Below are 14,756 nucleotides of genomic sequence, written 5' to 3'. Positions count from 1 at the left end.
GAAATACAACTACAGTCTGGCACACAACCTTGAAGCTGCAACAATTTCTATGGTAAATCATGTGCTGGAATTAATATTAAACCCAGCTATTCTGAGCATGTACAAGGCATCTGTACCTGCGACTCTAAAGCTATGTGTTCCTTGCCTATATCAGTGATTCTGACTTTTCTCATAACTCTGATTCCTAGAAATAAATTAAAATACTTCTTTTGGAATAGTCCTTCAGTTAAAACCAGCAATTATATCTGATCTAAAGAGAAGAACCTGTCTAGAGGAATCTAGTTGAAGCATACAGGACCTAAATACAACACACTTTCTTTAATCTGAACTTATTATGAGATCATTTTAATGAAAGCTCAGTAGATTCAATTAAAATCCACCTTCTGGTTGCTAAGCTTCATGATTCTTCTTTCAAGAATTGTGAGCAGTCTCTACAGCTTTGCAAAGAGGCCACAATGCCAGTTATAAAGTCAAAATCTGCAGAAGTTGTGGTCAACAGTAGCTATTTAATAGCAGCTATTCTACACTTTAATTAGATTTTTGCACCTATTAAAACATCATTCAACTTTTTTTTTTTCACTTCTGTTTCAGATAAGAACCATGATTATCAAACCCTTTCAAGATCTGCATTAATGGAGGTAGCATTAATACATTTTTAAAAACATAAATTTCTCATAATCCACAGTTCAGCTCATAAAATTGTTAATTTTTTTAATTTAATTACTTTTAGGGTGCACCTGTAGCTTTAATATCATTAAAATGCTGGTTAGTTTATCTTCCTGACCTGGCCTAAAACACTGACAATTCACCCTGACAAGAGTAAATTAATTCTCCTCTGTTAGAAAAACAGATTATCTTAGTTGTTTACAATGTAAATGTTTTTGCCAGGTCAATAAGTGAATCAAGTCAGTATTTCTGATATTTCCCCTAAATAAGAGGAGGAAATTGATCGTGTTCTTAAAAAGTACATTTTCTTCATTATAATCATGATGACAAAGTGATACAAACGGAACCTCAACTCCTCATAAGGTCAGAGTATCAAACCTACCTGACTAGATTTTCATTGTCTCCAGTCCCTTTGCAGGTAGCACACTCAGTCCTTAAATCCTCTGACTTGGGCTTCTTTTGCAGAACAGACTGACGTTGCCTTCTTTCTCTGGGAATCCGTTCCTGCCATAGCAGAAGGCAAAAGAAAGGAATGGGGGGGCAGGGAAAGGAGAGAAGGAAAGCAAATATTTTCAATTATGGCACTGAAAGTAACACTTTAGTCCAAAGTTTAATTTTTTGTGAAACTGTTAAAAAAACAAACAAACAAAACGTTATATTCCAACCTCAGGTTTTTCTTCTTCAGGCACAAAGCTTCGTTTTCGTCCTCTAGTTCTCTAGAAGAGAATATATTTAAAATTCAATGTTAGGTAACAGAATGTTTTTGCTATTTACCTGTTATTCCTAATAATAACAAAAACATACGGTAGGAAGTAACTTAAAGCATTAACTACAAAACCACTACCAGACAACTACATTAACCAGTATTAGAACACCAGCTTCACATTCTGGATATAAATCTGTAGAACTAGGTAAAAAGTAAATATAAACATATGAGTATGTTCAGTCTTATTCTAAAAAAGACTATGCTGCCACCAGAACTACAAATCTCTTACAGACTTTCCATAAACTTCCAAACCTAATAATTTGAAATTTGACATGAGCAGTGTATTAAAATAAATTCCTGAGCACTGAAAAGTGCTTTATTTGTAAACCAAGTGATAAGATTAAAACCAAAACTGTATCAAAACAGAAACAGAAAATAACTCTTACAGCTTTTGAGGAGTAACAAGAACTAAAGCTTTCAAAGTGCAGCTTAATATAATGGGTATATGGCAAATGCTCCTACAGCTGTAGCATTTACTAATATATGACCGGTACGTGGTACCCAACAGGTGGAATGGGTGATACAAAAAGTAGATATTATTTCAGTATTCCACTTGGCCAAAAAAATATAAATACCAACAGTGTGGAGGACAAGATGTTTCCATGGACTATAACAGCAAGCACCAAAGTTTTACAAGCTCTAAGTTAACACACACAACTTGCATGAGTTGAGATTTAGTGACTATGTATTATTTCTGAAACAGAAGCATTATAATTTCCTGCACTAAAGAACTGCCACAAGTTGCCAATGTCACACTCTTTCTTTCTTGTTTAACAGGGAAAGAATACTAAAAAGGATGTGGAAGAAATAAGAAACATCAGAGACTATTCAAGCAACCCAAAATGTCTCATACACTGACACTAATAAAATAAATAAATAAACTTTAAAATGTTTGTTTTTCTGGGAGGAAATTACTTAGGAAGTAATTTGTCATACAATAAGGAAAAGCATTGACTAATTTATGATTTCTTAAAACTTTTTTTGAAACAGCTGGTGTGCATTTCAGAAAAAGTAAAAAACATCTCACAGCAGTTTAGATGCACAAGCAGTTATAAATCCAATTCCAAAGAAGTTAGTAATATCAAGCTTCTCCTTTTGGGATCCTCTGTGAAGATGATTTATATTATCTTCAAATTAAGACTGTTCAGTATTTTAAACTGTAAATAAACCTGTCACTCCAACACATCTATATCTTTCTACTTATGCAGATTTTGATCTGTATATGTTAATAACATACTGTTTGGGAAGTTTTTTCTTTTTTTAGACAGGAGTTAACTGTAGTAGCACTGAATGTAGCAGAATAGAAAATACTAGTCTGTTTTGTGCCTCTTTAAAATACTTTAATTACCATTAGGATTCTCTTTCACATTTCACTAAGGATGATTTATTAAAAAATGTAAAACCTTATCTATTTAATACATATCAATATTTACTGTACAATTAATAATATAGTCATAATTGCAGTGTTCTACCTTCCACAAGCCACACAGTAGACACACAAGAGTCCGAATTTGGAAGAAGCCATTTATTACAGGTAACTGAATTCATCAGTGTCGTATTAGAGGCATTAATTTAACATTGGCTACATGTTAATTATATGTTACACAACCTAAAGTCACTGCAAATTAAAACTAGACCAAACAAAATTTCATCAGACACCAATACATTAACTGCCAATTTTATACTTTCAGCCCCTGGCATTAGTCCTCAGAACACTTTCAAACTTTGGCAATTTTAAGCCATGTAGGCCCTGCTGAATGCAGTTGTATAAAGATTAAAAAGAAGTAGCTGTAAGGGTGCATGCCAAAATAGGCAGTGAGATGGTCCTCACTCTTCATGTTTAAGCAGCAAGAGACAAGAGTGCATGCTTTGTACTACCAGAGTAGTGCTATCCTGAAAAATTATATATAATTTGGAAATCTAGGTAACAATGACATTACTTTTTACCGTAAGTGGAAAATATTACAAGTTAATAACTCCATTTTAAGGAGTGATGAATCATATTTAAACTTCAGCAAAATTGAGATACAAGATTTATAAATAATCTAGTCACCTTGGTCACGAAAATGTTGGTTTTCACCTGTCTGCTACACAATGTGTGATGTATATGACCAGGAATGTCACATTAAATTACACTTGCATTATGCTTCCATTAGCTTTCTAAACCTTCAAACATACTTGAGGTTGTCTGACAATCACTAGAAAACAAACATTAAAATCAACACCTTTGGCACACATATTTGTAGGATACTTTATATGCTTTTAAAATAACATAATTTTACATTATTTTTTTCCAAACTGACCTCCACAGTTAAACATACTTGCAACACTTCTCACATCATTATACTATTGCCACTATTCACCATGGAAAATAACACCAAATTCACAACTGAAAATTGAATATTCTGTGATTTTCAACAACAGCCTGCCAGTAATTTGGCATTTGTAATTTTACATATGTTTTCACTAAAGTTACCTTACAAGTTGACAGAAAAGAATTAGATAAACCTGGGTTACTTTGTCCAGTATTATTCACTGCTGTTTGCCTCCAAGCTCTGTATTTGCATTTTAAATTGCTTTGAATAATTTCTGTCATTAGCAGGTTCAGAATCAAAACATCAGAGACAATAAACAAGACATACTAGAGCTGTATGTATTTGCCATAAACTATTTAAAATTTAAGATTTCTTATTAAAAAAAAGCTAAAGGAACCTTGTTATTATATAATATATACTACAACTGTAATAAAGTTGATCATATTCAAAACTTATAATTTTATCCAGTAAAAGATGCAAATTAAGACAGTGATTTTTAATCAAAACACTTGGCAATTCAATACTACAGAGACACGTTCAATTTAGGATTTCCCTGTACCACAAAATGGAGCAAGTCAGTTTTGTGAAATCCATCCCTGCATTTCCAAAAGCGTTCAAACAGTAAGTCAGGAAAGCAAAACCTCATGTTATCAGTACCAAACAAAATCCCCATCAATGCCAGTACTATCCCAACAGGTTTTCTATTTCACTGGAAAAGGCAGATATGCTGTAAAACATCTCTCATTTGGAATGGACAACTCAGTCCAGATCAAAACACAGCTACGTGTGGATTAGACAGATGCGACACATACATGACAACTGTGACAAGGTAATACCTTAGGACAGGAATTATAAAAAAAAAAAAAAGGACTGAAAAATGGGAAATGGTTCAAAATATGTACCAATATAATTTTCTACATGTAGAAAAGGTATCTGTGCAAAATTATTTCAAATATTTTAAAAAGTTTTCAAAAAATATTTCTATTTTTGACATTTAATGACAGGTGATCGGCAAGTCTTTGGTTGTGTCTCGTCCACAGCTTTGGAATTCATTCAGTGGGCACTCAAGTAAGAGCTAACTCTGCTATGTCCTCAGACACTTCCCTACTATTCACAGTACAGTTTCAGCCACTGAGCCTACAGCATCAATGGAATCACCATGCAGGGACTGATGTTCTGGTTACTACACAGGCAACTTAAGATTTAGAATTATATGCCTATAGCTATAGGCTGATTCTCAGACAAACATGCCAAGGTCATAACCACGATAAAAGTGCAGATTCTATTTTTCATTTTGTATCCTTTCACTGTGGCAGTTAAATAATACAAATAAATTAATAAATTGATACTAAAACCAGCCAAACTAATAAAATTTAACCTCCTGATACTACACCATAATTTTCCTATTCCTCCCCTTTTCCAATGACTTCTTAACCTCTCCTTCTCTACCTCATCCAAACCACACCTCCCAACATATCCCAAAGTTCTCTCTATGTCCCCCAAATAAAGTGAGAACATTTTTCTTATGCGGGCCTCATCCTTCCCATCCAGTTGCTCTAAAAAATACTCCAGCACTTAATTACCTTAGGCCTAGACAGTTCTCAAACAAATCTTGTAATAATGGGTCTACAGGTTACTAAAGGCAATGCTACTATAATGGTAGGCAACTGCATAACTTATTTTTGCTAGAAAATCAAGTTAAAAGCTATCCTTTTTTAAAATAAGCAGTCTAGCTGCTGCATCACAAAGAACATACCTTACACTGAACTGAAAGAGAAAAGTAGTGCCTTATTTCATTAGCAATACATCCTAAGATACTCTGAGCAGACAAAGAAAGGTCAACGAATTAAAATTAAGATGCAAGCATAAAATGGAAATATTTTTTAACAAGAACAAAAGAAAAACTTTGATGACAAAAATGATAAAAGATAAAACAGATTAAATTCTTCTCACGAGTCTTCTTTAGCCTAACATTTTGAGGGGAAACCCACACGCTGATACATAATCAAATGAACTTCTAGATAAACTCTTTAAAATCCCCCAGAAGATTATGTTCCTCAGGTAAAGAGACTAAGCCATTTGATTCAATGAAATCATCAAGGTGAAAGCAAGCCATCTTCTCCAAGAATATCTTACTAAGGTTTAGCTTTCACATCAATTTTAATGACTTTACTCCGAAGAGAGTAATGCTCTGAGTAAATGAAACCTGAAGATTAACAATGTCCCTTTTTGTCTTTTACTTCAAAACTTACCATCTGTGGAGGTTGGAGAACCATCTCACAGCAGTAAGACATAAACCATTTCACTTATTTCAGTTATTTCATTAACTTCTAACTTTGCATTTCTTATTTCGAAAAAAAAATCCTTCCTCTTTCTCTCTAACGTTCTAAAAATTCATACAATCATTACAAGAGTACCTACAGAGAAACCGTGATGGGCATCACATACAAATAGCTATCAAACCTGGAAAGATAGAGAAGTAGGAAAAAACCCAACATTGGTTTGCTCCTGTCTAATCTAGTTTGTAATGATCTAAGTTGACAGTTACTAAAATATTCCATAAAATACATATTATTTTATAATACATAATGCAAGCAATAAAGCACAATTAAAAATGTTAGAGAAAGCCTCTGAAAAAAAAATAAAAGAAAAAAAATTAGGACAACTAGGGCATACACTTCCATAGCCAAGGTAAAGATAAATAAAAAATTGATTTCCTTCAGACATCATGTTTTGTGTCACAAAAGTATCCATCTGTGCAGCATTCTGCTGTTACAGAGTGGAAAATTGCGTATTGGCTTAGGGAATTAAATGAATCAGGATATAAATGGTTGAAATACATAATACTAACATAAGAAATTAATAATAAATGATGAGGTCATAAATAATACAATATGATGTAAACCAAATGTATGAGGGATATGGGGTGACCACGAAAAGAACTCGAGACACTTTAAAAAAGGAAAAAAGCAGACAATTACAAAAAAAGAACTGTCCAAAATGGAATGAAAAAATGTTGTGGGAAAATGTGATCAACAACAGGTTCGAACCCAACTGAAGTGGGTGTCTCCATTCTGAACTTGGAAAAGCTAGAAGTGAATGCTTAATTTTCACTTTTGTTTACAAGCAACTTGGTAACAACTGTACAAGAACATGAAACATGTAAAATCCATAAGATTAGATAATGCATTGACCATAAGACTTTGAATTACCCAAAGCCACCCTGGCCCCATTGTTATGTCTGTGGAAGACACATGCATTAAACCAGTTTATCCAAAGACAGTAATAAATGGCAGAATCTTCTTTTGGGGAAGTTTTGCTTTGCCAGCTGGAAAAAACCCACCAACATGACTGATCCAGAACCGGTCAACTGAAGAAAATCAGGGAGGTGATTCCAAAGAGTCACAAGTATGTACTCCTCTTGAGCTTTTATTAAAGTGATACTGGAGGATAAAAATTTATTCTGTCACCTGTTTCATTTCTTCTTCTACATGAGAAGATATGGAGGAGTTATCTTCTACGTGAGAAGATATAGAGGAGTTAACAATATTAATAATACATGGAAAAGAATATGAAATACTGAAAGCATCTGTGGTCTGTGGCAAGGGTTCAAGTCCACTCCACATAAAGTGAACTAGCATGGTTCTGGATTTGATTTGCTAAGCCACTGTTTTTCCAAAAATCAATGGTGATACCTGCACGGCAATTTCAAAAGTTATTTGGGAAAGAAAATAGAAACCTAGGAGGGGTTAGAGAACAATATTAAAGAGAACATAAGCAATTCCCAGTCATTTGTAAAAGCTGTATTAATTCTGCCAACTATTTCAAACATCACAATAGAAAGCACTGCTCCCAGTTTCTCCTTTGCTTAATATGTTAACTGGTTATAATTTTAATTGTTTGCACACGCACACAAAGGCAGCAAAGAGGCCTGGCACACCTGGTGATGCCATTCCAGCTGTGTAAACTCAGGGGTTTCACTACGTTAGCACGTCCTGCTTGTGCCAATAAACAGGAAAGATGATGATCCTCATTATGCTCATGCTTCTATACCTCTTGGATGTCACAGAAACAATACTGTCATATACATAGGGCTCTTCTCTTCAGCACTGAGTTTCTGATACCGCTAACAGTGGTGGGTGGCATTGTGAAGCAAGCGTTACTCTTCTTCACAAGAGCACGGGAAATATAGTCAGTACTCCAAGTGCTCCTGGAGTTTGGTGGCACATGACATCATTAGCAAAGCACACATTTTCATTCGAGAATTTCATATAAATAGTTCAAAACTAGTCTCAGAGTTCACAATAAAAAACTGATGAAATTACTAAAGATGCTTGACTCTCAAAACTATTGGTACTATGGTTATTTCTTTCCTCTGTAAAAGTCTGTAGCTGTTGCTTTGTGTTGCAATTATAAGAGAGAAAAATGTGAAGGACTTTAGATGCTTCAATTTCTGTGGATCTGTAAATCTCACATACTTGATTTCTGTTTCCCTGACAGACCTGCAGCTACAATGACTACTTGAAAAAAACCTGTAGCTACATGAAATACACAGTGAAGAGGGCCAGTATAAGATTACAGCCATGTTTTAATTCTGATTCCTGTCTAAGTTCTTCAGGCATTTTTATTTTTATCTTATGTCAACTTATAGCTAACACACTAATTTTAATGATATACTTCCACAGTTTTACTTTTTATCAAACTATAGTTCATTGATACATATCACACATATGAAAAACTTTTGAACCCCAACTCTCTCACTTACACAGCCTTTATCATATACTGTTAAGGAGAATCTAAAAATCAGTAAACATTAGAATGCTATAGAATCATTCCAAACAAAGAGGTCATGGCAAGGAGTCATTTATTACTACAGAACAGAGGACAACTCTGATACGAAACACAAGCAGAACCGAACACTCTCAGAAAAAACTGGGAAAACCTTTACTATACCAAAAAACAGACTTAACAAAATCACTATGGTAACTATCAATGGCATGCATAAAGCAAACCACAGATTTCCAAAAAAAACACACAAGTTGAAACTGCACAGATACTGTGTTCTCTATTACGTTGCACATAAACCATGACCATTGTGCCAAGACAGCAATTTTCAACCCACGATGTCACCCATTCCTTATGAAGAGTTCCATATTACAAACTTCCTTTGCAAAGGTAAAAGTTACAATGAAGCCACTGGCAGAAAAAAATCCCTTTGATTCCCTTTGCTTTGTTAAAAGGCAGAAAAAAAGTTCAATTGATGGTACCACATAGGTATAAAATTACTTTAAACAAAGGTAAGGAGAGCTATGTAGACACCAGATGGCATACTCGTTCAGTGCAGATAAAAGTGAACAACTTAAATGGTACACATCACTACTATTCAAAATCTATCTCTGAAATAATTATTTAATATTCCAGAAAGATGACAGTAATAAAAAGGGAATTGTCAGAGAAGAAGAAACAGCAGTAAATCAAAATATGATTATAAGGAGAAACAAGTCAACCATGAAGCCTAATTACACAGAATTACATTTTCTCTACATTTTTATTTTCCATTCTCCTGAGAACTTTCATTTTCTAGAAAAGCAAAACCGTTGCAGCATTCCTGCTGTCAAGGTACACTATCACTGAATCTAGCAATTAATTTGAAACTGGCATTTCAGGCTTAAACATAAAACAGAATTTGAGAACTAGCAGAATTGCTTTCTACCCTTTTTAACACTAATTTCCTCCAAATACACATTTGGAGAACTGAAACAGAAGGAGGACAAAAAAGCCAGAAAAACTCAGTTTGCAGGGTGTTGCTAAAACAAGTGATTCTTTTCTGAAAAACTGAACGTAACTACTTGTTTACAGAAGTGTCAGATATGCTAGTTACCTTTACTTACAGACATACTAATATTTACATCATTGGAATACCATTTGGAAAATACTTCCATCTCTTCATGCCTTTGCTGCATTAAAAACAAGTGATCTTTCATCCGTAGGTTTTTTCCCTGTTTTCTTAAAAACCAAACCAACCAACCAAAACAATCTCCAAAACCCAAGCAAAGCAAAACAACCAATGAAATCAAACAACCAACCAAAAAAACCCAAACCAAAACCCCAGCAAAAAACCAAAACATAACAAAACAAAAACCCACACAGAAACAAACAAACCCACTCCAAAACCAAAACCAACAAACAAAAAACCCAAAAAAAACCAAACCCACAAAACTCTGATACACTCATTTCACTTCAAGCATTGTGGAAAAGCTGCATCTTACTTCTGTCCTTTTTATATTTGATCTGAAGCCAAAAGAGTCCTATACTATCACATCTCCATGTATTTGGCAAGCTAAATGAATTAGTTTTTACATTTGCATTGACATGTCATAGACTCAGTTGAGCTTTTATATTCAGTGATGAAGAAAACAAAGTATTTTACAATGTCCTTTATAATGAAAACCTTAAGTTTCAGAAAGCTGAGTGACTCCTGAATATTTTTTTTCTAGAGCAATAATGTTCAGTCGACTGCAATTAATCTTTTAATTTCATTATGTCAAAACCACTACGAATAGTTGCTTTAAAAGGTCTTCCACGTACTTATTTAGAAGTCATATTTAAATGAGTTAACCAATCATTGGCGATGTTAATTAAAATTATGACTGATAAGTATGGATAACTGGTTTAAAATTATTTGCTGTTTTCATGAAGCACTGATACTTATGCTCAAATTGGAACTGATGTTCTGTTTTCCCCTTGTAGGCAAATTTTATCCAAAACTTGAATCTATGACATCACATAATTAAGCTACACAACAGATGTTTGGAAACCACTTTGGTAGAAATGCTTCAGGTAAATACAAGATAACAATCCTGTTTTACCTTTAATATACTTGGAAACAAAACAAAACAAAACAAAAAAATCACTCTTCTGCTATCTTTTCCTACTTGAAAAAACAGCAAGAAATACTAAACTGTTCTAAATATCAGTATTCATTTGTAAAACAAAAGCAGTACACAGAACAAGCCCCTATGCTAAGAACAGTTTGCAGGTGCTTTGTCAAGTTTGGGGGTTTTTGTTTCTCTTTTGGATTTTGTGGGGGTTTGTTTGGTTTTGGGGGTTTGTGGTTGTTTGTTTGGTTTTTTAAACTTTTTTTACCTAGATTACAGTCCCTTAGGTTCTTCCATGTTCTGAAGAATGAACAGAATACTGTTGGCTACTAATTCTTTCCCCAAAATGCAGACTTTTTATGGTTAAACAGAAAAATCACTATCTGTTCATCTGGATTTTATCCAATACACTTACAGAGAAAAGATTTTCAGGTTTTAAATAACAAAACTATGTTTGATATCAGAGTATCTGAAGGCTTTATTTACAGGCCTCAACTATTAAGTTTCCAAAATGCCTTCACAAAACGGATTTCATCTTTATAACACTGGGTAGATAGTTGCTTCTCAACAAAAAGGAATAAAAAATGGAATTTCAACTAAAAAACCAAAAACAAACAAACAAAAAGAAAAACATACAAAACAACCCAAACAAAAAACCTAAGTAACTCCCTCCCCAAAAAACCCAACAAACAAACAAAAACAAAAAAAACCCAAACAAACCAACCAAAAAAAAAAACCAAAACCAGAAAACAGCCTCTAAAATGCTCATTAAGAGTACCAAGATCTGACAGTATTTATTGAAAGATGGAATACTCAACAACACAAACACTAGTTAACTTTAAAGGATACAGCAAAATTACAGGAAAAAGCATTCCTTACCACCTCTTAGAGCACACAGCTAGCTCCAACTGCACAAAATTGCTTTAGATGTGCATGTATGTATATGACATTTCTTACAGAAACTGTTACACTTCCAGACAACAGCATATACAGTAGGCAAATCACAGTTTACAAAATTTTAAAAAATTCACTGAAATACACTGAAGATAATTTTTTTTGAAGGACAGGATAATCCTTATTTTGCAAAAATATGACACCAGACTAACAAAAATTATTTTAGCAATGACATGCTCAATAAAAAAATAACCTGTGTATTCTTTTTTAATTCAAGGATAGCAAATGAAGTTGACATTTATTAAAAGTTGATTTCTTTATAATATGGATCACCTCAAAAAGACTCTGAAAACCGGTATATACATAGTTGAGCAGAGCAGAAGCATTAATCTCTGCTGCAAAACACTATTTGCATTTCTTTAAAGTATTTTCTAAAGAAACAATTATTGAGCATTTTTAATCTTCATAAAAAAAAGAATCTAAAAAAAATTGCACAATTTTGAAGAGACAGTGCTAAAAAACATATTCAGATTTATAAGAAAAAAAAGTGTTTATAGAACTCTGCTTTATGGAATTAGCTATTGATTGCTATTAGTTATTAGCTAATCTTCAGCTATTAATTTGTCTGAAATTAACCAGCAGCAGAGATAAAAATTTGTGATGCTTATACAAGTGTGAAATTGGAATTATAGAGATTACAGATTTTAAAAAAACCTAGCTTAAAGAGTTATGCACTGAAATGCATAAACCTAAAAGGTCACTAGATAGGGCTTTAACTATATAAAGCATGAACAATTAATTCAATTCTGTCCACAAATACAGCCATTATACAACAGAACTAAGTATAAAGACCTAATGTCTTGTTCATTTACATTCATTTGTAATTTGTACAGAGCCTGGCTCAGAGTAAATTTATGATGTATTTAAATTTACCCTTGTATATATGGTCTTTCTTAGGAAGTTTAAAGTCAGAAAGGTATCCTTGCAAACTTAAGTTAAACTTTTAATGTACAATATGATAGTTGCTCTCTCCAAAACAATGCAGTCCAAACAGCTGGATCTTCTCTCTGTCCTTTGGTTTCTTTGAAACAGCTGCTGTACAGTGCAGAAATAACATCAGCCCATTACAGGATGAGGATGGTCACCTCACAAACAGGGACAGAGACAAGGTAGAGGTGTTTAACGCTTTCTTTGCCCCTCTCTTCAACACCAATGACAGGCTAAGGGGGTCCCAGTGCTGGAAGACCACAGCTGTGAAAATCAACTCCCAGTCAACCTTGAACTTGTGCGGGATCTGCTGCTCCAGCTGGATCCCTGTAAGTCTACTTGAGCTGATGGGATTCATTACAGAATACTCAAAGAGCTGGCTGATGTCATAAGGCCTCTCTCAATTGCATTTGAATGGTTCTGGGAATCTGGAGAGGTCCCAGCTGACTGGAAGCTGGCTAACATTGTCCCAGTTTTCAAGAAGAGCAAGAAGGGTGACCCTGACTATAGGCCAGTCATTCTCACTTTGATGACTGGTGAAATTTTGAAGAAGGTTGTTCTGGGAGATACTGAAAAACACTTGAAGGACAACAAGGTCATCGTTCACAGCCAGCACGGCTTCATGAGGGGAAAGTCTGTCTTGTCAAACTTAATTTCCTTAGATTACAGAAAATGGGGTAGCATCAGACTGGCAACTGGTAACTAGTGGGGTTCTGTAAGGCTCCATCTTAGGCCCAATTCTCTTCAACATCTTCATAAACACTTGGACCCAGGACTCTAAGGTATACTAAGTAAGGTTGCTGATGTCAAACAAACCAATGTCAAAAAGTTGACTCCCTTGAAGGCAGAGAGGCCCTGCAGAGGGACCTAGACAAATGAGAGGGCTGTACAATCACCAACTGTATCAAGTTTAACAAGGGCAAGTGCCTGATTCCGCACCTTGGATGAGGCAACCCTGGGTGTACAGACAGACTGGGAAATAAGAGGCTGCAGAGCAGCGCCATGCTGGGGATCCTGGTTGATGGCAAGCTGAACATGAGTCAGCAGTGCCCTGGCAGCCAGGAGGGCCAGCCATGTCCTGGGGTGTATCAGGCACAGCATCAACAGTTATTTGAGAGAGGTGATTGTCCTAGTCTGCTCTGCACTGGAGAGACCTCACTTCGAGTGCTGGGTGCAGTTTTGGATGCCACAATATAATAAAGGTATAAAGCTATTAAAGCTATCAAAGGGCATCCAAAGCAGGGCAATGAAGGTGGTGAAGGGCCTTGAGGGGAAGACATTCAAGGAATGGCTTGTTCAGTCTGGAGAAGAGGAGGTTGAGGGGAGACCTCATTGCAGTCTACCACTTCCTCATGAAGGGAAGCAATGGGCAGGCACGGATCCCTTCTCTCTGGTGACCAGTAAAAGAACCCAAGGGAATGGCCTGAAGTTGTGTCAGGGAAGGCTTAGGTTGGATATTAGGAAAAGGTTCTTCACCCAGAGGATGGGTGGGCACTGCAACAGGCTCCTCAGAGAAGTGGTCACAGCACTAAGCCTGAGAGAGTTCAAGAAACTTCTGGACAATGCTCAGGCACATGGTGTGACTCTTGGAGTTGTCCTGTGCAGGGCCAGGAGTTGGACTTTGATGATCCTTGTGGGTTTCTTTCAACTCAGAACATTCTGTGATTCTATGATTCTACATAAATATATTCTGAAATATTTGAAAACTAATAGATGGAAATACTACAGAGTACTCACAAGGTTCTTTTAAAAAGCTTATACAGCTCTAGGATATAAAATACTGCACTGGCACACAATTAATGTAGAGAACTGTACAAGGGAGAAGCACTGTCCTGACTCTGAATAACCTGCTTCAGTCTTAGTTCTCTCACAATTCCAAATTACAGGAGGAAACAGCCTCCAGTGTCATGCAGAAGCTGTGAACAGTAGCGTACTTCAGTTGTCACGGGTCTCTGGCCATCTGCCCTGGTTTTGGCTGGGACAGAGTTCATTTGCTTCTTAGTGGCTGGTATAGTACTGTGGTTTTTGGATTTACTATGAGTATTCTGAATTGGAAGAGATCCACAGGGATCATGAAGTCCAATGAATGGCCCAAACAGGTATTGAACCCATGACCTTAGCATTTTTAGCACCCTACTCTAACCAGGTGAGTTAATCTGGCCTCAACAGTGCTGATAACACACTGATGTTTTGGCTGTTCCTAAGTTATGCATAGCCAAGTCAAGGACTTTTCAGTGTCTTATACTCTGC

General features: G+C 35.4%; 1 protein-coding gene across 5 annotated transcripts in view; it reads right to left on the bottom strand.

The window, feature by feature from the left end:
* Positions 1 to 14,756, bottom strand: part of PHF14 (PHD finger protein 14) — a 161,748-nt gene that overhangs the window by 91,042 nt on the left and 55,950 nt on the right. For all 5 annotated transcript variants that reach the window (XM_017830360.1, XM_017830359.1, XM_017830362.1 and 2 more), the window contains exons 15-16: positions 1,332 to 1,382; positions 1,049 to 1,170 (exon numbers count right to left, since the gene is read on the bottom strand). In XM_017830360.1, the coding sequence (XP_017685849.1) occupies positions 1,049 to 1,170; positions 1,332 to 1,382 (173 nt within the window). The remainder of the gene's footprint in view (positions 1 to 1,048; positions 1,171 to 1,331; positions 1,383 to 14,756) is intronic.

This window comes from Lepidothrix coronata, unplaced genomic scaffold (genome assembly GCF_001604755.1).
Source record: "Lepidothrix coronata isolate B3197 unplaced genomic scaffold, Lepidothrix_coronata-1.0 Scaffold177, whole genome shotgun sequence".
In the NCBI taxonomy this organism is placed as follows: domain Eukaryota; kingdom Metazoa; phylum Chordata; class Aves; order Passeriformes; family Pipridae; genus Lepidothrix; species Lepidothrix coronata.
Note: the sequence above shows the minus strand (reverse complement) of the source record. Positions and strands in the feature narration are given on the sequence as shown.